The sequence below is a fragment of the Hylobates moloch genome, unplaced genomic scaffold, assembly GCF_009828535.3.
Source record: "Hylobates moloch isolate HMO894 unplaced genomic scaffold, HMol_V3 SCAFFOLD_1, whole genome shotgun sequence".
Classification (NCBI taxonomy): domain Eukaryota; kingdom Metazoa; phylum Chordata; class Mammalia; order Primates; family Hylobatidae; genus Hylobates; species Hylobates moloch.
The window spans coordinates 118,852,580-118,879,773 of NW_026652276.1; the positions used below are offsets into that span (position 1 = coordinate 118,852,580).

The 27,194-nt window shown below is 45.5% G+C and overlaps 1 protein-coding gene and 1 long non-coding RNA gene across 3 annotated transcripts in view; one reads left to right on the forward strand and one right to left on the reverse strand.

The window, feature by feature from the left end:
• The window catches only part of DDC (dopa decarboxylase), a 107,258-nt gene that overhangs the window by 16,657 nt on the left and 63,407 nt on the right, over positions 1-27,194 (forward strand). The window contains exons 2-6 of one of the 2 annotated variants that reach the window (XM_032758072.1): positions 6,439-6,667; positions 10,815-10,928; positions 12,863-12,982; positions 21,805-21,939; positions 22,887-23,030. In XM_032758072.1, coding sequence (XP_032613963.1) covers positions 6,467-6,667; positions 10,815-10,928; positions 12,863-12,982; positions 21,805-21,939; positions 22,887-23,030 — 714 coding nt within the window. In that variant the 5' untranslated portion in view covers positions 6,439-6,466. Of the gene's footprint in view, positions 1-6,438; positions 6,668-10,814; positions 10,929-12,862; positions 12,983-21,804; positions 21,940-22,886; positions 23,031-27,194 lie in introns of those variants that run through there. The other variant, XM_058431539.1, reaches the window with a different exon arrangement.
• On the reverse strand, positions 17,682-19,159 carry LOC131381985 (uncharacterized). Its single transcript, XR_009211116.1, has 2 exons — positions 18,900-19,159; positions 17,682-17,954 (listed from the first exon to the last, which is right to left on the reverse strand). It is a non-coding gene; the product is annotated as an uncharacterized LOC131381985 (long non-coding RNA).

Here is a 27,194-nt window from a genome sequence, read left to right on the forward strand (position 1 = left end):
ACCCTTTCTTCCAGTTGATCGCATCTGCTACTGAGGCTTCTGCAATCTTCGCGTAGTTCTCGAAACTTGGCTTTCAGCTCCATCAGCTCCTTTAAGCCCTTCTCTCCATTGGTTATTCTAGTTATCCATTCTTCTAATTTTTTTTCAAAGTTTTTAACTTCTTTGCTATTGTTTTGAATTTCCTCTCGTAGCTCAGAGTAGTTTGATCGTCTGAAGCCTTCTTCTCTCAACTCATCAAAGTCATCCTCCATCCAGCTTTGTTCCGTTGCTGGTGAGGAACTGCGTTCCTTTGGAGGAGGAGAGGTGCTCTGTTTTTTAGAGTTTCCAGTTTTTTTGCTCTGTTTTTTCCCCATCTTTGTGGTTTTATCTACTTTTTGTCTTTGATGATGGTGATGTACAGATGGGTTTTTGGTGTGGATGTCCTTTCTGTTTGTTAGTTTTCCTTCTACCAGACAGGACCCTCAGCTGCAGGTCTGTTGGAGTTTACTAGAGGTCCACTCCAGACCCTGTTTGGCTGGGTGTCAGCAGTGGTGGCTGCAGAACAGCGGATTTTCGTGAGACCACAAATTCAGCTGTCTGATAGTTCCTCTGAAAGTTTTGTCTCAGAGGAGTACCCGGTTGAATGAGGTGTCAGTCTGTCCCTACTGGGGGGGTGCCTCCCAGTTAGGCTGCTCAGGGGTGAGGGACCCACTTTAGGAGGCAGTCTGTCCGTTCTCAGATCTCCAGCTGCGTGCTGGGAGAACCACTACTCTCTTCAAAGCTGTCAGTCAGACAGGGACATTTAAGTCTGTGGAGGTTCTTGCTGAGTTTTTGTTTGTCTGTGCCCTGCCCCCAGAGGTGGAGCCTACAGAGGCAGGCAGGCCTCCTTGAGCTGTGGTGGGCTCCACCCAGTTCGAGCTTCCTGGCTGCTTTGTTTACCTAAGCAAGCCTGGGCAATGGCGGGCGCCCCTCCCCCAGCCTCGCTGCCGCCTTGCAGCTTGATCTCAGACTGCTGTGCTAGCAATCAGCGAGACTCCGTGGGCATAGGACCCTCCGAGCCAGGTGCGGGACACAATCTCCTAGTGTGCCGTTTTCCAGGCCCGTTGGAAAAGCGCAGTATTAGGATGGGACTGACCCGATATTCCAGGTGCCGTCTGTTTCCCCTTTCTTTGACTAGGAAAGGGAACTCCCTGACCCCTTGTGCTTCCCGAGTGAGGCAATGCCTCGCCCTGCTTCGGCTCGCGCACAGTGCGCTTCACCGTCTGTCCTGCAGCCACTGTTAGGCACTCCCTAGTGAGATGAAACCGGTACCTCAAGCAGAAATGCAGAAATCACCCGTCTTCTGTGTCGCTGGGGCTGGGAGCTGGAGACCGGAGCTGTCCCTATTCGGCCATCCTGGCTCCACCCCGACCATGAAATGCATTTCTTAATAAGACTTGAAAGTCTAAATTACTCTTTGATCAATGGACTATAGAATGGATGTTGAGTTAGCAGGAATGAAACCATTAATCTCCTTGTACATCTTGCTCTTGAGTGACCAGGTGCATTGTCAATGAGCAGTAATATTTTTGAAAGGAATCTTTCCTTCTGAGAAATAGCTCTCAACAATTGTCTTCAAATATTCAGTAAACCATAATGTAAACAGATGTGCTGTCATCCAGGCTTCGTTGTTCCATTTATAAGGCACAGGAAGAGTAGATTTGGTATAGTTTTTAAGGGCCCTAGGATTTTCAGAATAATAAGTAAGCATAGGCTACAACTTAAAGTTACCAGCTGTGTTACCCTCTTTGAGAGTCAGCCTGTGCTTTGAAGTTTTGAAGCCAGACATTGACTTCTCCTCTCTGGCTATGAAAGCCCTAGAGGGCATCTTGTTCCAATAGAAGGCTATGATGTCTACACTGAAAATCTATGGTTTACTGTAGCCACCTTCATGGATTATCTTTGCTGGATCTTCTGGATAACTTGCTGCAGCTTCTCCACTGGCTCTTGCTGTTTCACCTTGCACTTCTGTGTAATGGAGACAGCTTCTTTCCATAAACCTCGTGAACAAAACTCTGCTAACTTCAGACATTTTTTCTGCAACTTTCTCACCTCTCTCAGTCTTCATAGAATTGAAGACAGTTAAGACCTTACTCTGGATTGGGCTTTGGCTTAAGGAAATGTTGTGGCTGGTTTGATCTTCAATTCAGACCACTAAAACTTTCTCCATATCAGAAGTAAGGCTATTTTGCTTAGCACTCATGTGCTCACTGGAGTTATACTTCTAATTTCCTTCAATAACTTTTCCTTTGCTTTCACAGCCTGGATAACTGTTTGGCTTCACTTTTGACCTGGCTCAACTTTTGACATGCCTTCCTCACTCAGCTGAATCATTTCTAGCTTTTGATCTAAAGTGAGAGACGTACTACCTACTCTTCCTGTCACTTGAATACTTAGAGGCCATTGCAGGGTTACTAATTGACCTAATTTCAATATTGTCACATCTCAGAGAATAGGGAGGCCCAAGGAAAGGAAGAAAGACAGGCGAATAATGGGTCAGTGGTTCAGTCAGACACAAATTTATTAAGTTGACCATCATGTGGGCGTGGTCCATGCTGTCCCAAAACAATTACAATAGTAACATCAAAGATTGCTGACCATAGATCACTATAACAGATTAATAATAATGAAATGGTTTGAAATATTACAAAAGTTTCTGAAATGTAACACAGACTCACTGAGTGAGCACATGCTTTTGGAAACATTGTGCCTATTGACTTGCTGGATTCAGGGTTGTCACAAACCTTCTATTTGTAAAAAATGCAATAAAATGGGATGTACCTATACTATTATTGTCATGATTTTTGCTCCAAGTTAAAGAAAGTGAGGTTTAGCATGGAAGCAATTTACGCTGGGTTGTACAGCTAATACATACTATTATAATAGCTAATACATGCAATTATGATAGCTAATACATAGAATCAGGGTGTGACTCGCAGTCCTTTCTTTGGCTCTCGGTGTTAGAGTGTTGGCCACTGGGATACACCAATGCTTCCCACTATGTGGGTGAAAATTGGAAATAATATAAATGCTCAACAGTAGAGGTACATGTTGTGAATATGGCACATTCACATTTTGAAATACTTGTGAGAAATCACACAATAGAAAAGTATTTATTGGGCGGGTGTGGTGGCTCATGCCTGGAATCCCAGCACTTTGGAAGGCTAAGGCAGGCAGAACACTTGAGATCAGGAGTTCAAGACCAGCCTGACCAACATGGCGAAACCCTGTCTCTACTAAAAATACAAAAAAAAAAATTAGCCAGGTGTGTGCCACCATGCCTTGTAGTCCCAGCTACTCAGGAGGCTGAGGCAGGAGAATCACTTGAACCTGGGAGGCAGAGGTTGCCGTGAGCCAAGATCGCACCATTGCTCTCTAGCCTGGGTGACAGAGCAAGACTCCGTCTCAAAAGAAAAAAAATAAAAAAAAGAAAAAAGAAAAAGAAAAGTATTTATCCACGTGAGAAATGTACTTAGAAATTAGTAAAGAAAAACAGGCTAGCAAGAAGATCTGCAGTGTGATACCATTTGAGTTAAAAATTTGCGTCATATTAATTTGAAATACTTCCACTTGAGGTGAAAACCAAGTTTCACTGTATGTGCAAAATAAAAAAAAAAAAGTCACTTCCAACTAAAAACTGATTTCAAAGCCTGCAGGCCCCAAGGAATTGTAAGCTGGCTGCTTTAGCACATAGCCATGATGTTTTGCTAGTGAACAGGACATTCCTTGGTCATTGGCTTAAGAAGCACAAAGGTGCAACAGAACTTCAGACAGTCATTGTGGTTGTTCTCATGCTTGCTAGTTTGGCATTTGCTGTTGCTATAATTTAGAGTCTAATCTTACATCTCAATCACTGCCACTCAATCACTAACTAGCTGAGAATTGCATCCTCAAACAATAGCTTTAATATGGGGGCTGGATCTAATAAGCTTTGAAATAACATAAAAACTGCTGTAACTGTTCATTTAGCAGAGAACACGGAAGTAAAAATGTTAGAGAGAATGCCAATGGAAGGAAAAGCACATTCAAGCAGTACCTTTGTCAGAGTACCTTGACCAAACTTCAGCCAAGCTCCTCTGGCCCAAGAGGGAAGAGCTTAGCCAAGTCTCCTCCTTGGCCTTCTGAGCACACCTTTGATGTCCAATCAGGCTCATGTGCTTCCACTTTTGGTATCTAATCCAGAGTTCCTTTTTCCCCTCCACCCTTGATACTTACCCAAGTTCCTTTTAGTAATTTTCCACCCACGGACCCTCTCACCTGCCGTTGGCTGTAAGTCCCTATGTGCCCCTGTTGATTTTGGAATTGAGTTCAGTCCCTCCCCTTTTGCAACATTCTATCCCTATTGCAGTGGTCTTGAGTAAAATCTGTCTTGTCAGTTTTAACAAGTGTCTGGTGAACAATTTTTCTTTACTGCCTTTAACCTCACAAAAATTGTTAAAAATCCCAGCATGGACAATGGGGAAAATAGAGAAGTGCTGGAAGCTGATATTAAGGTCATCACCATTGCTAATAACAGTGAATTTTGAGTATTCCTAAGCACTTAACTCCCATGGGAAAATTTATCTTAAATTTGTCCTGGAGCCAGCTATAAATTTGAATCCTATTTCTGCAATTACTGGTCATGTGACCTTGGGCATATCACATTGCCTCTCTGAGCTTCCATTTCCTCATCTACAAAACTTTGGAGTATGAAAAAGATTTGAAAATGCATCCCTTGGCTAGCATGCAATTGTCTCTCACAAATAGAAAATATTCTAGAGGCTGGGAGTGGTGGCTCATGCCTGTAATCCCAGCACTTTGAGAGGCCCAGGGGGGCGGATCACTAGAGGTCAGGAGTTTGAGACCAGCCTGGCCAACGTGGTGAAACCCTGTCTCTACTAAAAATACAAAAATTAGCTGGGCATGGTGGTGGGTGCTTATAATCCCAGCTACTCAGGAGGCTGAGGCAGGAGAATCACTTGAACCCAGGAGGCAGATGTTGCAGTGAGCTGAGATCACGCCACTGCACTTCAGCCTGGGCGACAAGAGCAAAACTCCGTCTCAAAAAAATAAATACATAAAATAAAGTAAAATAAAAATTCTAGAAGGACACATGCCAGAATTCTGGGTGGTGGGATTCTAGGCTTATCTTTTTATTTGTGTTGTTCACTGTCCTGTTTTGAAAATACAATTGATTCTTATTCACAGATTCCACGTATGCAAATTCTCCTACTTGCTAAAATTCATTTGTAACCCCCAATGTCAATAAATATCAATATTCATGGTGCTTTTGAGACCATTCAGGGACGTACATATGTGTAGCATGGTGGAGAATGTGCTTGTCCAATGCGTATGTTACCAGCTGAGGCTGAACAAGGGAACATGCTTCCTTCTTGCTTCAGCTCTCATAATGTAAACATGTGTCCTTCTCTTTGTCTATTTAGTGCCACATCCTTCACATTTTTATGTTTTTCTTCTTGGTGATTTTGCTGTTTAAAATGACCCCCAAATGTGGTGCAGAAGTGCTGTCTAGCCATCCTATGCACAAGACGTGCCTTATGGAGAAAATACATGTGTTAGAGAAACTTCCCCAGACAGGAGTTACAGTGCTGTTGGCTGTGAGTCCAATGTTAATGAATCAATATATATTAAATAAAGTGTCTCTTAAAAACACATAAAAAGTTTATGTATTGACTTGTTGACAAAAACGTTGGGATCTCTCTTCAGGAAGTTGTATTTCCCCTAGAAGAAATGGTTCAGTATTCACTAATTCAGAGTTTATGGCCATGGCGACTATTGTAGATAGAATACAGCTACCAGCAATAATGAGAATTGCCTGCATATTACTTATGCAAGGAGGGAGTAGAGCATTAGTTTTAAAAAGCAAGTGGTGCATAAAGGTGCAGTTCTATCTGTGATAGAATCAAGAGGAGGGAAGAAGACTAATTTTGAGGGGGTGTGCTGCCCCAGGCTCTGAACTGAGGCTTGTGTACATTGTGTGACTGTGCCTTCATGTCCTCCTGAGAGGTCAGCATTGCAGTCTTCATTTCCCAGATGAGGAGAGGGGCTCTAAGGGGCAAGCTTGTCTCTTTCAAAGGCAGGTAAGGGCAGAGGCAGGACTTGGACCAGTGTTTGTCATTAAAGTTGGAATCGATCATGAAAATAAATGTGTGCTTCTAGTCTATTGAAATAAAGCGACATTGTATTGTTCCCAGTTGAATAGCTGGTGAAGAGGAGAAGCAGCTTTTGCCTCAGTCCCAAATCCAGTGCCATTTCTACCTCCTACAGACATGGAGGGAAAGCGCCCCTTACTTGGGAACCAAGTGGCCTCCAGGGTATGCAGTCGCTACCCAGGCGGCCCTACCCACGGCTTGCCTGGAATCCCCACCTTCCAGTTCAGAGGTTGCCAAGTTTGCTAACTGAATCATTTTCTTTCTGCAGTTTTCACCTCTGACAGAGCCCAGGCACCATGAACACAAGTGAATTCCGAAGGAGAGGGAAGGAGATGGTGGATTACGTGGCCAACTACATGGAAGGCATTGAGGGACGCCAGGTCTACCCTGACGTGGAGCCCGGGTACCTGCGGCCGCTGATCCCTGCCGCTGCCCCTGAGGAGCCAGACACGTTTGAAGACATCATCAACGACGTTGAGAAGATAATCATGCCTGGGGTAAGTGTGTACCCAAGGTCAGAAAACAGGAGGGCTAGAACTCACATAGCACCTACTAGGCTCTGAGCAATTCACATGCATTGTTTCAAGGAATCCCTATGGCAGTCAGGTTGGAGAGAAACTTTCGTCATTTCTATTTTACAGCCGAGGAAACTGAGGCTCAGAGAGGTTAGGTGGTCCACCTCAGGTCACACAGCTAGTACACGATGAAGTCAGGATTAAAATCCAAATTCTGTGGGCTCCAAGGGCAGTGAGGCTCTTTCCCCCAGGTCCCCTGAGACTCAGTCCCTGCCCGGAGACAGTCGGTACATAGAGCGTGTCCTCATATACATTAGGAAGCAAGACACTGGTGGCTGCTTGCAAATAAGTCAATTGCCCCAAATAAAGCACACTTCCACCATCCTTGGGTTTAGCAATAGGTAATTAGCTTATGTGGAAGAAACGTTTTATTTAGTTTATTTGAGAGTGGGCAGCGTGGTACTGCCCACCAAGGCAGCCCTCTTTCTCTGAAGCCAGTAGGCCTGGGGTACACAGAGGGCAGAAATCAACGGGACTGGCTGCTGTCTCCGATACTCACTCACAGGGCAGCAGAGTTGGAGCTCAGAGAAACTTCCCTTCAGCTTTACACTTCCACAGTAGATTTTTTTTCTCTGCCAAGGAGTTCACCTAAAAGCCTATTGGTTAAAGTGGCTCTGGCCTAGTCAGGGTCCGGGTGGGAATTGTAGCCCGGCCAGTTTTTTTTTTTTTTTTTTTTGAGACGGAGTCTCGCTCTGTTGTCCAGGCTGGAGTGCAGTGGCGCGATCTCGGCTCACTGCAAGCTCCGCCTCCCGAGTTCACGCCATTCTCCTGCCTCAGCCTCTCCGAGTAGCTGGGACTATAGGCGCCCGCCACCACGCCCGGCCAATTTTTTGTATTTTTAGTAGAGATGGGGTTTCACCGTGATCTCGATCTCCGGACCTCGTGATCCGCCCCCCTCGGCCTCCCAAAGTGCTGGGATTACAAGCGTGAGCCACCGCGCCTGGCCCTGGCCAGTTTTCAGATCAGGAATGTTTATGAGGGTGGCCAAACCTGCCCTTCCATACAACAACGTGCAGAGTCCAGGCAGGGAAAACCTCCGTGGGCTCCACTGGCTGATCGCTGCCGCGACCCAGCACGTCTGTGGTTGTAAGGCCCATGAGCAACGACATGTGATTTTCATAGAAGAGGGGTCTGGGACCATCAAGACCCACTCCCTTAATCCAGACAGAATGCCAAGGCCCTGGGAAGGCATAAGGTCAGCCAAGGTTACAGGCCACTGATCATGGGATGGGGCTAGGCCTCAGGCCCTGGACCTCAGGGACCAGTTTCTCAGTAGCTGAGCGCCTCTCTCACCACACTGCTCACATTTCTTCTTCCAGGGAATTCTCACTTGCCATTTATGCTTTGAGCAAAGAACGGGATTCAGGTTCTTGCTAGAAATTGTGCAAATACACTAAGCTGTTCAGCATAAAACCCTTCGGGAGAGGTGTGGCTAAATGTCAGGCAGTGGGGAATACAGGAGACTGGGGGAGGATTTGAAGTCTTTCTGCTTCCTTCTATGGGGGTATTCACTGCGCAGAGCTGAGCTGGGAAATGCACAGGCGTTGGGCAGGGTCCCTGGGTGGGAGCTGCAGCCCACGAGCTGCTGGCTGTGTGATCGCAGGAAACCAGGTGAGCTCTCGAGCCGTGAGCAGAGCAAGTGCAGGCCCAGCCATCTCAAAAGTTGCTGTGAATCAGCGGAGAGTGAAGCAAAAGAGCACACATCTGTCCCCAATCAAGAATCGCTTCTGTCCTTTTCCAGCCCAGAGGCCACAGGAAGGGGAGACAGACAAAGGCACATGGGCCCTCGAGGTGCTGAGGGGCTAGTCAGCCGCAGAGCTGCTCTTACTCTCCTGGGCCCCGGGCGGTTTGTCTTTGTTGGCTCCTTCCTCCCTAGAAATATGGAAAATTATGCTTTACAAATGCATTGGCATAAAGATGAATATATTAACATCAATTTTTTTTCTTTAACCTGAAAGTTCACTGTTTTTTCCTCCTGATTACAGAAGAAATTTAAGGATTTTTTCAGCCCCTGACAGTGTCATGGGCCTGGACCTGCTGTACTGAAGGCATCACAGCCTGTGCAGCTCCTCTCGGCCTCTCAGCCTCATCACCAACCTCCCGCACCTGAGCCCCCAAGCCTAGACTGTGCTAGCTCCGTCTCTCCACCACTCCCCAAGCCCTGGCAGACTTGGGGTGGCCATGGTTGTTAAATAAACCTTACTGAACACTCCTAGTTCTTGGTGAGCTCTCTCAGTTGGCTGCCTTCACAATCAGGGGGATCGCTCATGCTACATCTTAGACAACATATATTTAACGATGAGTGCTATTGAGAAATAAATGTTTGCATCTCTTCCCAGATTGTAAGAGATATCTTACAGATATCTTAGCTTGGACTGCTATATCAAAGCACATAGACTGGGGGCTTAAACAACATTGATTTCTCACAGTTCTAGAGACAGGAAGTCTGAGATCAAGATATTAGGTTCAGGTGAGGGCTCTCTTCCTGGTTTACAGACAGCCGTCTTCCCAGTGTGTACTCACATAACCAAGAGGTGGCCAGCTCTCTGCCTTTTCTTATGAGGGCACTAATCCCATTGTGGGGGGGCACTAATCTTGTTAAGGTGACCCCACCCTCATACTCTAATCACCTCCCAAAGATGCTGTCTCTTAATGCCATCACTTTGGGGGTTAGGATTTCGACACGAATGGCGTGCAGATACTCACATTCAGAGCAGAGCACCCAACCCGATAGAGCATATCCTCTGCTGCTGGGATTCTGAGCCAGACCTGGAGGAAGCATCAGAGCACGTGCTTTCATTTTATCTGAGGGGGTGACAGGGCCCAGAGAGGTGCAGTCAGTTGTCTGGGGTAACCCAGCAAATCAGGGTTCCTGCTGGACTTGCAGTCCAAGGGTGCTCCCAACACCATGCTATTCCCACAGGCAGGATGGACATGGAGCACCAGCAGGGGACAATGGGGAACGGGACAATGTCTCTCAGAAACCAGTGTGTGGTCACAGCCCGAGAGGGGTCTGAATGGCAGTTTCTATACCTTCTCCATGCACAGGGGCTGAGGGTTGTCCTGAGGGCTTTAGGACTTTATTCTGTTCCTTCAGGGCAGGTACCGCATTGGCAGGAACAAATTAAAGATGCACAGACTAGGCTACACCTACTCCTTGTCTGTGCTCCCCGATCATCCTCCCAGACTCCAAGATGTTTGAGGCTGGCCCCTTGTTACCATTGCTAGACCTTCCCTGCCTGGGTGTCCACCACAACCCTTGCCTCCTGGATCCTGGAACACCCTGTCCCCAAGCATACCACATGGAGCTGTCACTACCCCTTATGGATCTCTTCCCTGACCCACATGAGCTTTTCCTCTGTGCCTCACCCAGGGAGTGGCAGATGTTCACCTTATGGGCTGGAGAAAGGTGGGATGCCCCTAGCCAGGGCAAATGGCAAGGGATATTGGCCAGGCTGAGGGACAGTAGAGGCGAGACATCTGCGGGGTGATCCAGCAGCTTGGCTGGAGGGAAAGCCTCAGCTCCTCTAGAAGAGCCAGGGGCAGTGGGAAGACCAGATGCACGTTTGTGGCTTGACTGAAGAAACCTCGAAAATCAGGATCTTGGTTTTTTGTTTTTAAATGGAGACTTTATTTTTTAGAGTAGTTTTAGGAAAACTAAGCTCTTGGCACAAAGAGATCAGCCTTGGGACAGCACCTTCACTGACAAGAGCACCGGAGCAAGAACTTGAAGCACAGTGTGGTTTTTTGAGACTTCTTTTGTTATGGAAAATGATAAGGATTTTCCACTTTATTTTGGAGATAGAACTTTTCCTTCTGAGCTAGCAAATACATTCCAATATCAACAAGGGAGCCGGTTTAAAGGGAGTGGGGACAGTAAGGTGATGTGTAAATGCTCCGAAATAATGGAGGAAGGTATTGGGATGGCTGACATTGGGGGAACTGCACTCACCTAACTCTGGGTCTGGCTGCATCTGGCAGCTGGGGGCCATGGGGGTACCTGGGTCCCCCACTCTCTTGAGGCCTGGCTTTCCTCACTCCTCAGCAGCTGCTCCATCCTCCCATGCAGGTGACACACTGGCACAGCCCCTACTTCTTCGCCTACTTCCCCACTGCCAGCTCGTACCCGGCCATGCTTGCGGACATGCTGTGCGGGGCCATTGGCTGCATTGGCTTCTCCTGGGTGAGTGTCCGGATGCACCTGGGGAAGGGGTCCTGGCCATGGTGGGATCCTCGGGTGGGGACACGGTACCTATGCACATGGGACCTGAGCAGATGGCGGTGCCGTCTGTGGGCAGACGGGCCACTGTTGCAGGGAGGATAAAGGATTCAGCCCAGAAAGAGTGCCTCTGAGGAAGTAGCGATTCAGAACAGAGAAAAGTCTCAACAACTCAAAGCCCATTCTGCACAGGCTGTGTTGGAAGCACTTGGTATGAACTAACATCACGGTCTGGGGCCCAGAGTTTCTGCAGCTCGAGCCTGGGAATCTGCATTTCTCCAAGCAGCTCAGAGAATTTCTATATCCTCCAAAGCTTGAAAACCGCGACTGCCCCTGTCTCATTCCATCTGTTCTCCGCCAGGGCTGCTGCCCGGGGAGAGGCTCCAACCAGCCCATCAGATGTGTCCAGAGCCTTGGAGCAGGGGGTCTCTGGAAAAGGGCCTAGCTCCTGCTTGCAAACCACCAGTCCCACCCTATCTGGAGGTAAAATGCCTAAAAAAGTCCCTACTCAGAAGAACGGTAGGCAGGGCTGGCTCTGCCCATGGCTCTCTGCTCCAGGCACAGATTATAGGAAAGATGCCTTCCTCCCAAATGCAGAGAGCTTGGAGGTAGAGCTGCCTGCTGATGGCCAGTGTCCAAGGGCTGCTGCACCCTGGGGAGTTCCTCAAAAGCCAGGGGCTGTCCTTGGCCTTCGGGGTCCAGAGCACTCACCTTGTCTGTGGCTTGGAGCCAGGTGGACTTGTGGGCATCAGTCTATGTGGCATGCTATGATGCATAAAGGAGCTGTCAATTAGGAATTTGCAGCACTGAGCCACAGGGCCCAGCTGAGCCACCTCTGCTTCACCAGCCTGGCACTTGCTCTTCTCTGGGCTGGGGCACTGGAAGTTGCCGGGTGAGCAGCCATCATGGGCCCCACAGGCAGGGCTGAAGAGCCCACAGATGGGCTCTTCAGTGTCTGTGCTGCTCCTCTGCCAGGCACTGGGCCTCCCTCTCTGCTGGGCAGGGCTGGCCTGGGCTGAGCACACCCTCTCCTAAAGAGCATTTTCTATCACTGGATATTGTAGCAGATTTCATTTAGCTCTGCTTGTCCAAATCCATTCTGTCCCGCAGAGGTACTTGGCATCCATCTCTATCTGCTCATTCTGGGACAGTCTGATTGCCCTCAGGCCTTGAAGGGAGTGCCTCACTATCTCTCAGGCTGCGTTGCCTGACACCTTGTCCCTAGCCGAGAGCATAGGCTCCTGGTAGAGCTGGGCTTGGCCAGGCTCAGGTAGAACCCAGCAGGATGGGGCTGACCAGAAGGGAGAATGCACTCTTCTCACTTAGATCTTACTGGTGACACATCGGGATGCTGCTGTGCACATCTAGGCACGAGAGCATCTTGGACCCCTTATGTTGGAGACTTTTATGAAGTTGGAGGCTCAATCTACCTTTGGATGGGGCTCGAGACCAGCCTGTTCAGAGAGAGGGGAGAGTTCATAGAGAAAAGTCGCTGGGAGTTTAAAAGACAAGATCAATGGCTTCTCGGGATGCCCAGAGGGTGACAGCTGCCCAGCGCCCACTTCCTCATTCCCTTCATTTGTGACTATGGAGGAAACTCCACGAGTGGGCTTTCTGGACCCTTCTGTAAATGAACAAATGAATATACTAGCAAGCCCGCAGTGCCCATGCAGTGAGGCTCAGTGGAGTAAGGTTCATTATGGTGGCCCGTATGTTCCTTCCCAACCGCTCTCCTTGCACGATTCTAGGTCAAACAGCCTTCAGGCCTTTGAATCACATCTGAGATTGGATGATTTTAATCTGGGCTTTAGTGGAAGATTAAATCCCCTTGTTACTGCTGCTCCCCAAATTCGGCAATGCCTGGCCCTCGGTTAATCCCTTCCCTTCGCCCACCACAGGCGGCAAGCCCGGCATGCACAGAGCTGGAGACCGTGATGATGGACTGGCTCGGGAAGATGCTGGAACTACCAAAGTCATTTTTGGCTGAGAAAGCTGGAGAAGGGGGAGGAGTGATCCAGGTAAGGTGGGAGCTGCGAGGGCCACTTTTGGGATGCATGGGCTCTGCACAGGACTGTAGCCACAGGTGGGGAAAGAGGCGCTCATGCTTCTTGTTAGTTCCTCAAATTTCTCCTGCAGAATAAACAAAACCGAGCTCTTGGGAAAATGCTGGCCTTGGGATTGGCAGGATCTGGATTAGAATCCCAGTGCTGTCTTTCACTCGCTTCCCCAGGGCAGGGCACTCAGTTCCCCAGGCCCCTAGCTATGGTAGATAGCACAGCCGCTATCTCACAGCAGGTGCATGGAAGTAACAACTACAGCAACTATCATTTGTGTGGGGTTCCCCACCGCCGGCCACTGTGCCCAAGCATTTTCCAGGCATTCACTCATTTAATTCTCACAACAACACTATGCATTTTAATACCCCTTTTTACAAGTGAAGAAACATTTTAATAGCCCTTTTTACAGGGGAGGAAACTAGGGTCCAGAACATTAGGTAGCTTGCCCCATGGCTCCCAGCTGGTAAGTTATAGACTCTATCTGTGTGGCTCAGAGCCTGTGATCTTCCTCGCAGAACAACACAGGTGGCAGCTGTGACCAGGCTTCAGAGGCTGTAAATGCTATTTGTCTTTGAACCAATCATTTACTTAAAGATGCTGCTGCTTCTATGCAGCAACTGAATTCATTCTCTTCATGTAACATGTATCTATTGACAGTGACTGTGTGTCAGAGCTTACACCAGGAAACAAGATAGACAAAAGACAATCATGATGGAATTTCTATTCCACTGGGGTTGCAGGACAAATGGCACTGGGATGACTTGGACTTGATGCATTAAAAAAAAAAAAACAAAACTTCCTAGCATGGAATATGAACTATATTGAACCCAGTACTCTCCCTTAATCGTTTCTCTCATGTCAAGGAGATGATAGTCTTATTAGGAAAGCATTGTTAACTTTGGGAAAAAGGGGCTTCCTTTTCAGATATTGTCTTCCACAAGGCTCTGAGAATTGGTGAAGGCCCATTCAGTGGATGAGAACAGTGAGGCACAGACTGGAGAACACCTTTGTGCAAAGCACATGGCCAGTGTGGCCATGTGAAACTAGCAAGCAAGTCTCCCCACTTCCGGTCCTGAGAATGAGCAACAAGACTGATAATTTTATGTATTTGTTTCTATTAATGTTGTGACAAATTTTGTGGCTCAAAATAAGACAAACTGATTATCTTACAGTTCTGTACATCAGAAGTCTGACCTGGGTCTTACTGGGCTAAAACCAAAGTTGACACCTCGGAGGCTCCAAGGGTGAATCTGTTTCTTTGCCTCTTCTGACTTTTAGAGGCTTCCAAAATTCCTTGGCTTACAGCCCCATTTCCATTTTCAAAGCCAGCTGTGTCCCATCTTTCTGACCTTTCTTTTGTAAACCCCAAATATCTGAGATGGGTCTCAATCAACTTAGAAAGTTTATTTTGCCAAAGTTAAGGATGAGTGCCCGTGACACAGCCTCAAGAGATCCTGACGACATGTGCCCAAGGTGGTTGGGCACAGCTTGGTTGTGTACATTTTAGGGGGACATGAGATGTAAGATGTACATTGGTTTGGTCTGGAAAGGTGGGACAATTCGAAGCAGGGAGGGGGCTTTTGGGTCATAGGTAGATAAGAGACAATTGGTTGCATTCTTTTGAGTTTCTGATTAGCCTTTCCAAAGGAGGCCATCAGATGTGCAGCTATCTCAGTGGGCAGAAGGGTGACTGAGTTCTGTCTGTCCTTCATCCAAAAGGAAATTCCTTGTGAGGGAGGCATGTAGCTTTTTATCTTAGTAGCTATCTCTTTTAGGAATAGAATGGGAGGCAGGTTTGGCCTAAGCAGTTCCCAGCTTGACTTTTCCCTTTGGCTTAGTGATTTGGGGGTCCCAAGATTTATTTTCCTTTCACACTTTCATGGTCGCATCTCCTTCTGACCACATATAAGATAAGAAAGTGGGTCTCCACTTTTAAGGACACATATGATTGGATTGGGTCCATCCAGACAATCTGAGATAATCTCTCAAGTCAAGGTTCTTAACTTAATCACATCAGCAAAGTCACCTTTTCCTTGGAAGGGAAACAGTCACAGATTCTGGGGACCAAGACCTGGAATCTCTGGGAATGAGGGTGCATTAATCTGCCTACCACATCCAGTGTGCTTCAGAGTCATGGAGGGAACTTGCTTATAATGCCTATTCCTAGACTCTGTGCCAAAAAATATGAACGCTAATTCATCCAGATGACACCGAGATTCCTGAATAGGTCAGATGCTGGGACTGATGACTGCCTTCTCCACGACCCACAGGCCCTGTGGCCAGGCTCAGAGTCATCCCTCTGTGTGCTCCTCCTTCACATTCTTTGGTTATCTCTTTTTCCATCAGACATAAGTGATATTAAATGGGGAGCTGATGAAAATGAAATGTCAGGCACGGTGGCTCACACCTGTAATCCCAGCACTTTGGGAGGCCAAGGCAGGCAGATCACCTGTGGTCAGGAGTCTGAGACCAGCCTGGCCAACATGGTGAAACCCTGTCTCTACTAAAAATACAAAAATTATCCAGGTGTGGTGGCGAGCACCTATAATCTCAGCTACTTGGGAGGAGAATTGCTTGAACCTGGGAGGCAGAGGTTGCAGTGAGCCAAGACCTCGCCATTGTACTCCAGCCTGGTTGACAAGAGGGAAACTCCATCAAAAAAAAAAGAAAGAAAGAAAGAAAAGAAAACGTCAGCTATGTTGTAAGCAAAGCTTCAATACGTTGCTGTGAATTGTATCATCCTACATAGCAGCAACAGTGACTCAGCAATGATTCAGCAAACGAAACATGCTTCAGTCCCAGCACAATTTTCTTCTGGTCAGTGGGTATGCAGCTGGAGAAGCCTCCTTGGCCAAGATCACAGCAAGGATAGGCTGTCACAGGTGCCCTTCCAGCGAGGGGAGGGGGCTACTGCACACGGTCCCCAGCCAGTGCTCTGTCAGCTGCGCTTTGCCTTGGTGAGGGCCAGATGGCTTTCTAGCCTCTGGAACATCACTCCTGATTCTCCAGGGGACAGAGGGCAGCAGCACTCAGCGACCCAGCGGGACAGCTGCGCTCCTGCAGAGGGCGTGGTTTTGATTCCAGGCAAGGGCATGCATGGTCTAACCCTTTACAAGAGGCCTGGATGTTGGTGGCCAACTCACGTTTTCTTTTAGTTTTATACGTGGGACAAGGTCTACTTTTCCACTTGTTCCCCTCTTTTTTTAAAATTTATTTTGTCTTGTTTTTAAACGAAGTCTCATTCTTGTCGCCCAGGCTGGAGTGCAGTGGCATGATCTCGGCTCACTGCAACCACTGCCTCCCGGTTCAAGTGATTCTCCTGCCTCAGCTTCCCAAGAAGCTGGGATTACAGGTGCCCACCACCATGCCTGGATAATTTTTGTATTTGTAGTAGAGACAGGGTTTTGCCATTTTGCCCAGGCTGGTCTCAAACTCCTGACCTCAGGTAATCCACCCACCTCGGCCTCCCAAAGTGCTAGGATTACATGCATGAGCTGTAGGAGATCGGTCAGAGTGGTGGGAGAAACTATAGGGAAAAGGAGCAGGCCTTCTGAAAGGTCAGAAGGCTCTGCAAAGCTCCAGGGCAGAATAGCTGAAGGCAGCTGTTCCATAACCTTGAGGCAGAGGGCAAGGAGTAGGTACAAGGGAGTGTAGGGGAATTTATCTTGGTCAAGCTTATTTGTTAGAAGTTGTCCAGGAACTGACCTTGGAACATCATTGCACGTGACATTCCCTGAAAGGGGAACAATAAATGTTAATTATCTACAGGTTGTGTTTGCTCCAGGTTTTCAGCATTGTGCTTGCACTCAATAAAAGCAAGCTGCTCCAGCTTCTTGGGGCTGCTCTCTGGCCACTAGAGCCAGGCAGTCACTTAGCTGCTCTTACACTGCATACCTGTGTCTGAGCACTCATTTCATCCATCGGCCAGGGTCTGCAGGACAGACCCAGCAGTGAACCACTGCATCCAGCCTGTTCCCCTCATTTTGACCCTCCCTAGCATTTGGTGAGCCCTGCTGATCCAAGACTCAGCTCTGTGCAGTGCGGAGATTTCTCTTCTACTGTATGTTGGTTATTATGGGCCACGTCACTCTTTTTCAGGGACTTCAATTTTCCACAGATTGGGTACCTCTTCCATGATTTCTCTCTTTCTTTTGATATTTCCCTTTTTTGTCATCTTCTATATTTTAGGAAGCTTTTCATGGTTTTCTCCACATGATTATGTGATTATGGACCTGGTGCGGTGGCTCACGCCTGTACAACACTTTGGGAAGTCGAGGCGGGTGGATCATTTGAGGTCATAAGAGCAGCCTGGCCAACATGGTGAAATCCCGTCTCTACTAAAAATAGAAAAATTAGCTGGGCGTGGTGGCATGTGCCTGTAATCCCAGCTACTCGGGAGATTGAGGCAGGAGAATCATTTGAACCCGGGAGGTGTAGGTTGAGGTGAGCTGAGATCACGCCACTGTACTCCAACTGGGGTGACAGAATGAGACCCTGTCTCAAAAAAAAAAAAAAATTGTTCCCTTTCCACCTAGATACTGGACATTCATGGTAAAAATGAAAAGACACAGGAGCTTTCTTGTCATATTCCCTGTGTTATTTCAGTATCTACATGTGAATACATGTATACAAACAAAATTGAAATGATACAACACGTATGGATTTTCCACATGGTGCTTTCCTTATCATTTTATTGTGAGCATTTCTCACTATTTAAATATTCTTTGAAAAAGGTATTACTCCATGATTTTCTATGATGCATCACAATCTATGTAAATAATACCTAAGATATTTGTGTTGCATCGAATTTTTCATTCTTATAAAAATATTTGGGAGGACACCCTTTAGGATGAAGTGCAACAATCTTCCAAGATGATCAGCTTCCTCCTGGGACTCTCCTGGCTGTGTTCATGTTTAACATTCATGCTCCCCACTAAATCAAAATGGAACAAAACAAAAATTGAAGCATTTCTAGGTCATTGCATCTTATAACAAAAACAATTTCATATTCAATTTTTTTCAGCAGATGATTCCTCTAATTATATACTCCTCAAAAAAACCTTATCAATCCCCCATAATATAAGGTGTGTCTATTATAATAATAGCTACTTTTCATTGAATAGCAATTATGAGCTTGGCTGTGTTTTAGCCTATGTCTTGTGCTTTGTGTTATTGTCTTCATCTTCAAAATATTTATGAAGATTGATTGCATTACGGACAATCTTTTTCATGGATGAGGATATTGAGACCCAGAAAGTTAGTAGAACATGCATAGCAGCAAAAGTGAATTAAAGCCAAGGCTAGTAGGAAAGACAACCAGAGTTATGACTGTTACACCAGCTCATCCCTGACCGTAGGCTTAGGTTGGTGTCCAGAGATGCGCATGCTACTATGGGCTGCATTTTCATTTCATTAAAGACAACCTCGTTTTTGAGAGACCATACAAGTCCTTAGCATTTGGCTAGCAATATTCCTGGCATGTCTCAGCCCCTGCTTTAACACAATCTTCCTGTGAGCCCAATCCACTCAGTTTTTTTCTGGATGAAAGCAAGAAATGGGATCTGTGTTTGCCACCGGAAGCTCACCCTTCCCAGCAGACAAGGCTGATTGTCTGTAATTGGTGAGGCCCCAAAGAGCACAGGAGACTGGTGACAGCCTGTGAGCCAGCCTGTGTTATTGATCCCCTCAGAGCTGTAATCACAGCTGTGGGCGTCAGCGCAGTGATGGGTGTCTGAGTCAAATGGCAAACTGTCGTTGTGAGGCTGGACAAACGTGGGCTGCGAAAATGGTCTCTTAATTGGGTTTGAAAGCTCTTGTGGAAGAAAAGCCAATTTTTTGCTTTGAAAAAACCAGAAGATGAAAGGACATTTCTACTCACGGCATCAGCAGCCGGAAGCGTCAGACCTCACCAGCATCCCCTCCTACCTCCCGAGCAGGCTTGCCATGGCAACCTTTGTCTGCTGCTATCGCGCAGAGCCATCATTCCTGCTCTGTACCACACGTCACCCTCCCCGTGCTTCTCTCCGTGAAGATCTGCTGCCAACAAAGTGCAGAGAGCTCCACCTGACATCTTGCTTGAGGCCACCAGGCCAAGCTGGTGGCATCGGGGCGGTGTGGTTCTAGATGTGCTACTGACGATTTGTTCCTTCAGGCTTTTAAAACATCATTTTGTTGACTTAAGAAGGGGAATTTTCTCTTAGAACATGAACTAAGCTCCCGCATCTCCCCAAAAAGAAAAGCCATAATGAGTTGCCATGGTGATTCAGGTGATTCATGGTGATTCATGGTGACTCATTTCATTAGAATATTCAGAGAATGAACACCTGCATTCCAAGGCTTCAAGCAGAGGGTAGAATTTAACCAGGGAAGCTGCAGTCACGCCTGCTTGTCAAGCATGGGAACAGGGAACCGTGCCTTCCACTAGGGTTTTTGTGTTACATTTTCAATGAGAATAGGTGGGACATGACAAACAAAATGTGCATGGGGGCAGACAGGGGTACAGGAGGAAATCAGGGTGAGGAATGATGGGGTGCATAGAAGAAGTGTAAGTAAGGTACAGTGCCTGCTCTCAGGGAGTCTGGGTTTCCTGGGATGGCTGATTTAGCTTTGCCAGTCAATATTGTTTTCTCCCCTTCTCTCTCCTCTGGCCAAGGTTTGTAAACCTGGCCTAAAACCATGTCTGAAATCATTGCTCATGAAAATATAGCCTGAAGGAAATAAAGTACCCATTTTAGACGCTGAATTAAGAGAAGCATATATCTGTATATTTGAACCCATCCATTAGTGCTACAGAAACATGAATAAATGTATTTATCTTTCAATATTACTGTCTCTCCAAAGGATGTGGGTTGGCTCAAAAGAATAAGTAAAAGTAGTGTCAAGGCAAAATCAAAATGAGAAATCAGGGTCAATGAAGACAGCATCGAATGTTAAGAAGAGAGGTTAGCATTTCTACTTAATTATTTTATTGTATATTTCTCTGTAAAAACCTATCATGTTATAAACTCTTTCAGAGTCAACAAGAATCTACCTTCTTTTATTTGCCCTTTCTAATGTCCTTTCATACTGGTCGGTAGATGGGTTTCTTCTAGGACTTACTTAAGAGGGAAGGTGCTCGCCACCCCTACCTTTCTAGGCCCATGGCACCCTAGAAAGGCAGGCGTGGGCTCACTCCTAACCATGCCCTACCTAGCTGCTGACTTGGCGCAAGTTATTGAACCTCTCTGCGCATCTGTTTCCCCACCTGAAGATAATAAAACACAAAAATGGGATTATTTTACAACTTAAATGGGATAACATAGCAGGCACTGAATCCATTAGTTTGCCAGGGGTGCCTTAACAAAATACCACAGACTGGGTGGATCGAAGAATAATTTCTTTTCTCACAGTCCCGCAGGCTGCAAGTCCAAAATCAAAGTGTCCACAGGGTTGTTTCTCCTGGGGCCTCTCTCCTGGGCTTGCAGATGGCCACCTTCTCCCTGTGTCCTCACATGGTCTTCCCTCTGTGCACCCGCATGTCTGGGGGCTACATTTCCCCTTCTTTTTATTTATTTTTTTGAGACTGGGTCTCACTCTGTCGCCCAGGCTGGAGTGCAGTGTTGTAATTGCGGCTCACTGCAACCTCCGCCTCCCAGGCTCAAGTCATCCTCCCACCTCAGCCTCTCGAGTAGCTGGGACTACCAGGCATGCCACCATGCTTGGCTAATTTTTGTATTTTTATAGAGACAGGGTTTCAGTATGCTGCCCAGGCTGGTCTCGAACTCCTGGGCTCAAGTGATTTACTCTCCTCTGCCTCCCAAAGTGCTGGGATTATAGGCAAATTTCCTCTTGTTATCAGAAACATGTCAGATTGGATTAGAGCCCAGCCATGTGACCTCATTTTCTTTTAATTACCTCTCTAAAGAGCCTATCTCCAAATATGGTCACAACTGAGGTCCTGGGGGTTAGGGCTTCAACGCGTGAATTTGGGGGAACACAATTCAGCCCATGTCATTAGGGATCAAAAGAAACCGTTTAAGGCGGCCGGGCACGGTGGCTCACGCTTGTAATCCCAGCACTTTGGGAGGCCGAGGCGGGCAGATCATGAGGTCAGGAGATCGAGACCATGGTGAAACCCCATCTCTACTAAAAAAAAAAATACAAAAAATTAGCCGGGCTTGGTGGCGGGCGCCTGTAGTCCCAGCTACTCGGAGAGGCTGAGGCAGGAGAATGGCGTGAACCTGGGAGGCGGAGCTTGCAGTGAGCCGAGATTGCGCCACTGCACTCCAGCCTGGGCGACAGAGTGAGACTCTGTCTCAAAAAAAAAAAAAAAAAAAAGAAATCCTTTAAGGCATCTCTTAGTCTCAAGGAAAATGCACCCCTATTTTATAAACAAATGCAAATCGCTCTGTCCGAGTGAATATGAACGCAGAGTCAGGCTTGCATGCTGGTGCCCTGGGCGGTTCTCCTCTGATAGAGACAGGAGCAGTCCTCCTAGGCCAGGCTGGGGGCAGTCCATGAGGAGAAGCTCTCACAGTACCTGGCACAGGGAAGTGGTCAGAAATGTTAGCTGCTGCTGTTACACAAAATAGACCCATCAATGGCAAACTCATACTAACAGCTGAAGTGGTGGTCTCAGGTGTCAAAAATACTAGTTTTCTCCTAAGCAAAGGAGAGTGAATTTTGCCATTTCAGACTCATATTTTAAGAAAGCTATGGACACAAAACAATATGTCTTCCAATAGTGTAGGTACCAATGCCTTGGCTATGTTTCGGATTTCATTTGGACCTTCTCTTGAATTTAGGGAAGTGCCAGCGAAGCCACCCTGGTGGCCCTGCTGGCCGCTCGGACCAAAGTGATCCATCGGCTGCAGGCAGCGTCCCCAGAGCTCACACAGGCCGCCATCATGGAGAAGCTGGTGGCTTACTCATCCGATCAGGTGAGTGTATTGTGGGGGTATCAGCCAAGACTTCAAGACCTGAATGTTTGGTTTTATGTCAAATTCAAACCAAACCAAACCAAACCAAACCAAACCAAACCAAACCAAACAGCATCCTTTCAAATCTAAGAACAGTTCCTCAGGGATCACTAAATAGAGACCTGAACTACAGGGAAGGGGTGGATTCTTGGGTGGGAACTGGATAGATCAAGTTAAGAAGGAAATAAATGTGTGGAGACATCACCGCGACTGGCTCTGTCACCTTTTCTACCAGTGCGGACTTATGTTGTGATTATCTGGCCTTCCCAGCACCATTGCAGAGAAACTAGATATGGGGATCAAAGTCCTGGGCCCTAACTGCAGCTTTGTTGTTCTGTGATCTCAGGCCCCTGGGTAGGGTCAAGCACGAGACAGTGGCTGCAGGGCAAAAGGTGGCCAGCTTTCATGAGAATTGCCTTTCCTGAGAATCTCTGAGACAGGATCGATCTGCCACAGTGGTTGATACCTCCTGGCTGGTTTCTTTCCTCCAGGCACTGTTTACTGAGCTTGGCCACCAGGCTCCCCAAGGCTCCACAGTCAGGGGCAGGGCACAGATTTGAGCTTAGGATTTCTAAGTCCACCTCTGGGATCTACTTTCCAGGGTCTTGCCGCTTGTTCTTGAAGTCAAACAAATGAAAAACTTCATGAATATTGACCCAGCACTTTACCCTTGTTAGTGCCTGAAACTTTAAACTTAAAAACAAGATTCCACAGGAACAGAAACAACTCCAGGAAAAAAGGGGTCTCATGAAGGTGCAGGAGAGAGGGAGCAGTCAAGAGCAGTTCTGCCTCCTATGCCGTAAGAGGGACCTTGTGTTGCAATGTTGGCTGCTTTCTGCGGATCCAGGGCCTGGTAATAACTGCATGCACACACCTGTACAAATCCAACTCTGCTGTCTTCTTTCCAGGCACATTCCTCAGTGGAAAGAGCTGGATTAATTGGTGGAGTGAAATTAAAAGCCATCCCCTCAGATGGCAACTTCGCCATGCGTGCGTCTGCCCTGCAGGAAGCCCTGGAGAGAGACAAAGCGGCTGGCCTGATTCCGTTCTTTGTAAGTTCGGCAGCACTTGTGGCTCCTGGCCAATAAGGTGAAACCCGTCTCTACTAAAAATACAAAAAAAAAAAAATTAGCCGGGCGTGGTGGCGCATGCTTGTAGTCCCAGCTACTCGGGAAGCCGAGGCAGGAGAATGGCGTGAACCCGGGAGGCCGAGGTTGCAGAGAGCCGAGATCACGCCACTGCGCTCCAGCCTGGGTGACAGAGCAAGACTCTGTCTCAAAAAACAGAATTAATCTTTGAGAAACGCTTTTTACCTCCATTTTTTTTTTTTTTTTTGTCAATCCAAGTTACTTCCCAAGTTACTTCCAATGAATAGCTAACGTGTGACTGGGGAAGTCATGGCGGATATGATTTTTATGTAAAATTTTATCCTAATCTGGGGAGGTAATAGAAGAGTCGGGAGCATAAGCAAATCAGTGTAATGTGGAAGGACTGACATGGGTCAAAGTTAGCACACAGAGCAAGGTGACAGCCAAGACATTTTGAAGGATGCAAAAAGAGTCTGCTAGTGGATCAAGGTGTACCTGCCGTCTTATCCCAAATGTCTTATCTTTCTCTGTTGTGTTCATCTCCACAGGCCATGCAGGTTTGTTCCTATATGTGTTTACTGCTTCCTTCTTCCCAACAGAATGTGCGGGGAGGGAAGGTCCATTTGAATCCCTGCCTTATCCCTAGCTCCTGAAACAGTGCCTGGCACTGAACAGAAGCTCAATAAATATTTGTCAAATAAATAAAGATTTGGAAAAAAGATCATTCAGGTAGAAAGAAAGATCTCCCTTAAAATTCCCACAATTTCAGTACAATTTGAATAGATTCTATTTAAATAAGGTGAATTTCTTTGAACCTATAGTGTCAATATTAAGACTCAGAATACTCTGTTTAGGGAAAGATAAATCTATCAAAACACACTCTTTAGGTTTCAGGAATGAAAACAATGCAGGAAACATCACTTAAAATGTTGAGAAGATTGTATTTTACAAAAATTTCAAAACTCATAAAATAAAAAGACAAATGCTGGCAAGAACCACTTATAGCATATGTCTTAAAGTAAATCTTAAAAAGAAGGCTTACATATCAATAAGCAAAAAGGCAACATTCCAGTGGGAAAACATGTGAAATATACGAAGTCAGTTTCATATATAATCACAAAAAACTAAGAAGAACCCAAAGCTGATTCTGATCCTCTAATAACCAAAGAAATGCAAATTAGTTGCGGAGAGAGGTATGTTAAAATCTCACACTATGAGTGTAGATATGTCTATTTCCACTTTTATATCTGTTAAATTGTGTACATATTTTGAAGCATATTAATTTGGTGCATACACATTTAGAATTGTCATATCTCCCTGGTGAATGATCGTTTATCACTAGGAAATGCCCGTTATATCTCTAGTAATGCATTTTGTCCTGCAGCCTACTTTGTCTGACATTGCTATAATTACATATGTTTTCTATAGGCTAATGTTTGCATGATATAGACATTTTCCATTCTACTTTCAACCTCCCTGTTCATTTATATTTAAGATGTATCCTGTGAAAGCAGCATTGATTGTTGCTATTTAAAAAATTTGTTTTTAAAATCCAGTGTGATGATTGATATTTATTTTGTTCATTTACACTCAAGGTAGTTATTGATACATTTAAATGTTATCTACTGTCTTACTATTTGTTTTTTATTTGGCCCAACTATTATATGATTGCTTTTCTCTATGTTCTTGCCTCTTCTTGGATTAATTATTTCATATTATTCCATTTTCTTATCTCTGCATTTTCTTATTTCCATTTGGCATCTTTTCTTTTAGTCTGTAGAATTCCCTTTAGAAATTTTTAGTGTGAATTTGATACAATGAATTATCTCAGTTTTGTTATTCTGAAAGTGTCTTTACTGTGCCTTCACTTTTGGAAGATATTTTTTCTGGGTATAGAATTCTAGAGTGTTTTGTAGCTAGTTTTATTTTTGGTACTTTGTATAAGTCCATTGAATTCTTTCTTCCATGATTTCTGTTGAGATGTCAGTTGTAATTTTAATGTTGTGATGACGAAGAACATGTAAAAATATGACGTTTCCTCCTGTGCCGCCAATGGGGGTGCTGCTTGCTTTTTGTCTTTGTTTTACTGTGATACAAGGATAATTTTCTTTGTATTTACTCTTCTTGGATTTCACAGAACTTCCTGAATCTGTAATTTGATGTCTCTCCTCAGTTTTGGAAAATTCTAACCTATTGTCTTCCCAAAGTTTCCCTCTCTTCGTTTCCTCTCTCCTCCCATTCTGGGACTCTGATTATGTATAGGTTAAATCTTTCTGCAGACTGCCATACATCTCTTAGGCCCTTTTACATGTCTCACATTCTTTTTTTTTATTTTAATCTCCATGCTTCAGTCAACTTATTTACAATTTACCAATTAATCTCTTCAGCTATGCCTAGCTGATAAGTATGTCATGTTCATAATTCTAAACATTAAAAAATTTTAACTTATTTTATTTTATTTTATTTTTTTTGAGACAGAGTCTGACTCTATCACCCAGGCTGGAGTGCAGTGATGCAATCTTGGCTCACTGCAACATCTGCCTCCCAGGTTCAAGTGAGTCTCCTACCTCAGCCTCCCGAGTAGCTGGGATTACAGGTGTGTACCACCACGCCTGGCTAATTTTTGTATTTCTAGTGGATACAGAGTCTCATCATGTTGGCCAAGCTGGTCTCAAACTCCTGACTGCAGGTGATATGCCTGCCTCGGCCTCCCAAAGTGCTGGGATTACAGGCGTGAGCCACCGTGCCTGGCCAACATTTTATTTTGAAATAATCGTAGATTCATAGAAAATTACAAAGTTAGCACACTGAAATTCTGCGTACTAACCCTTCACCCACTTTCCCCTAATTGTTCCAACTTTTATAACTATAGTACCATATCAAAGACAGGAGACTGACACTGGTTCATTGTGTGTGTATAGGTCTATGTCATTTATCACAAGTGTTGATTCATGCAGCCACCATGCCAATGAGAATACTGAAATCCTCTAGCACCACAAAGGTCTGCCTCTTCTACTCCCTGATAGTCACTCTCACCCTCCTGATCTCCTACCATCATCAACCCTTGGCAATCACTGATATGTTTTCTACCTTTAAACTCCTGTCATTTTGAGAATGTTATATAAATGGAATTATACAATATGTGACATTTCAAGATCGGCTTTTCTCACTCAGCATAATGGCCTTGAGATCCATCCAAGTTGTTGCATGTATCAATAGTTTGTTCCTTTTAGTTGCTGCACCGCAGAGGTTTGGTACCATATTATCTATACTACAGTTTATTTACCCATTCACCTGTTGAGGGGCATTGTAGTTGTTTCCATATTTTGGCTATTACAAATAATGCATCCAGGAACATTAATGTACAGGTATTTGGGTGGACATATGTTTTCATTTCTCTGGGATAAATGCCTAAGAGTGCAATTAAGGGTCCTATGGTAGTTGTTACATTTAATTTTTTTAAAGAAGAAACTGACAAGGTATTTTCTAGAGTGACTGTATTATTTTACATTTCCATTATCAGTGCTTGAGAAAATCAGGCTCTTTACATCCTCACCAGCATTTGGTATTGTCACTATTTTTTATTTTATCCATTTTGATAGATATGCATTAATACGTTATCATGGTCCTAATTTGCAGTTCCCTGATAACTAATGAACATCTTTTCATGTGCTTATTCACTACCTATATGTAATCCTCAATGACATGTGTTTTTATGTCTTTTGCCCATTTTCTAATTGGATGATGGATTGATTTTTTAAATGAATAAGCATAATTTTGTTAGAGTTGTTTTAGGCTTACGGAAAAATAAGCAGGAAGAACATATACCTTCTTATATCCCAACCTTCATTTTCCCCCATTATTAGCATCCTGCAGTAGTGTGATACATTTATTAAAATTGATTCACAAATACCTAACATCCATAATTTACCTTAGGGATCACTATTTCTATTGAATTTTCTATGTGTTTTAACAAGTGTATAATGACATGTATCTACCATTTCCGTGTTATACAGAATAGTTTCACTGCCATAAAAATCCCCTGTGCTCCACCTACTTATTCCTCTCTCCCTTCACTTGAACCACTGGCAGCCACTAATCTTTTTGGCTGTCTCCATCATTTGTTCT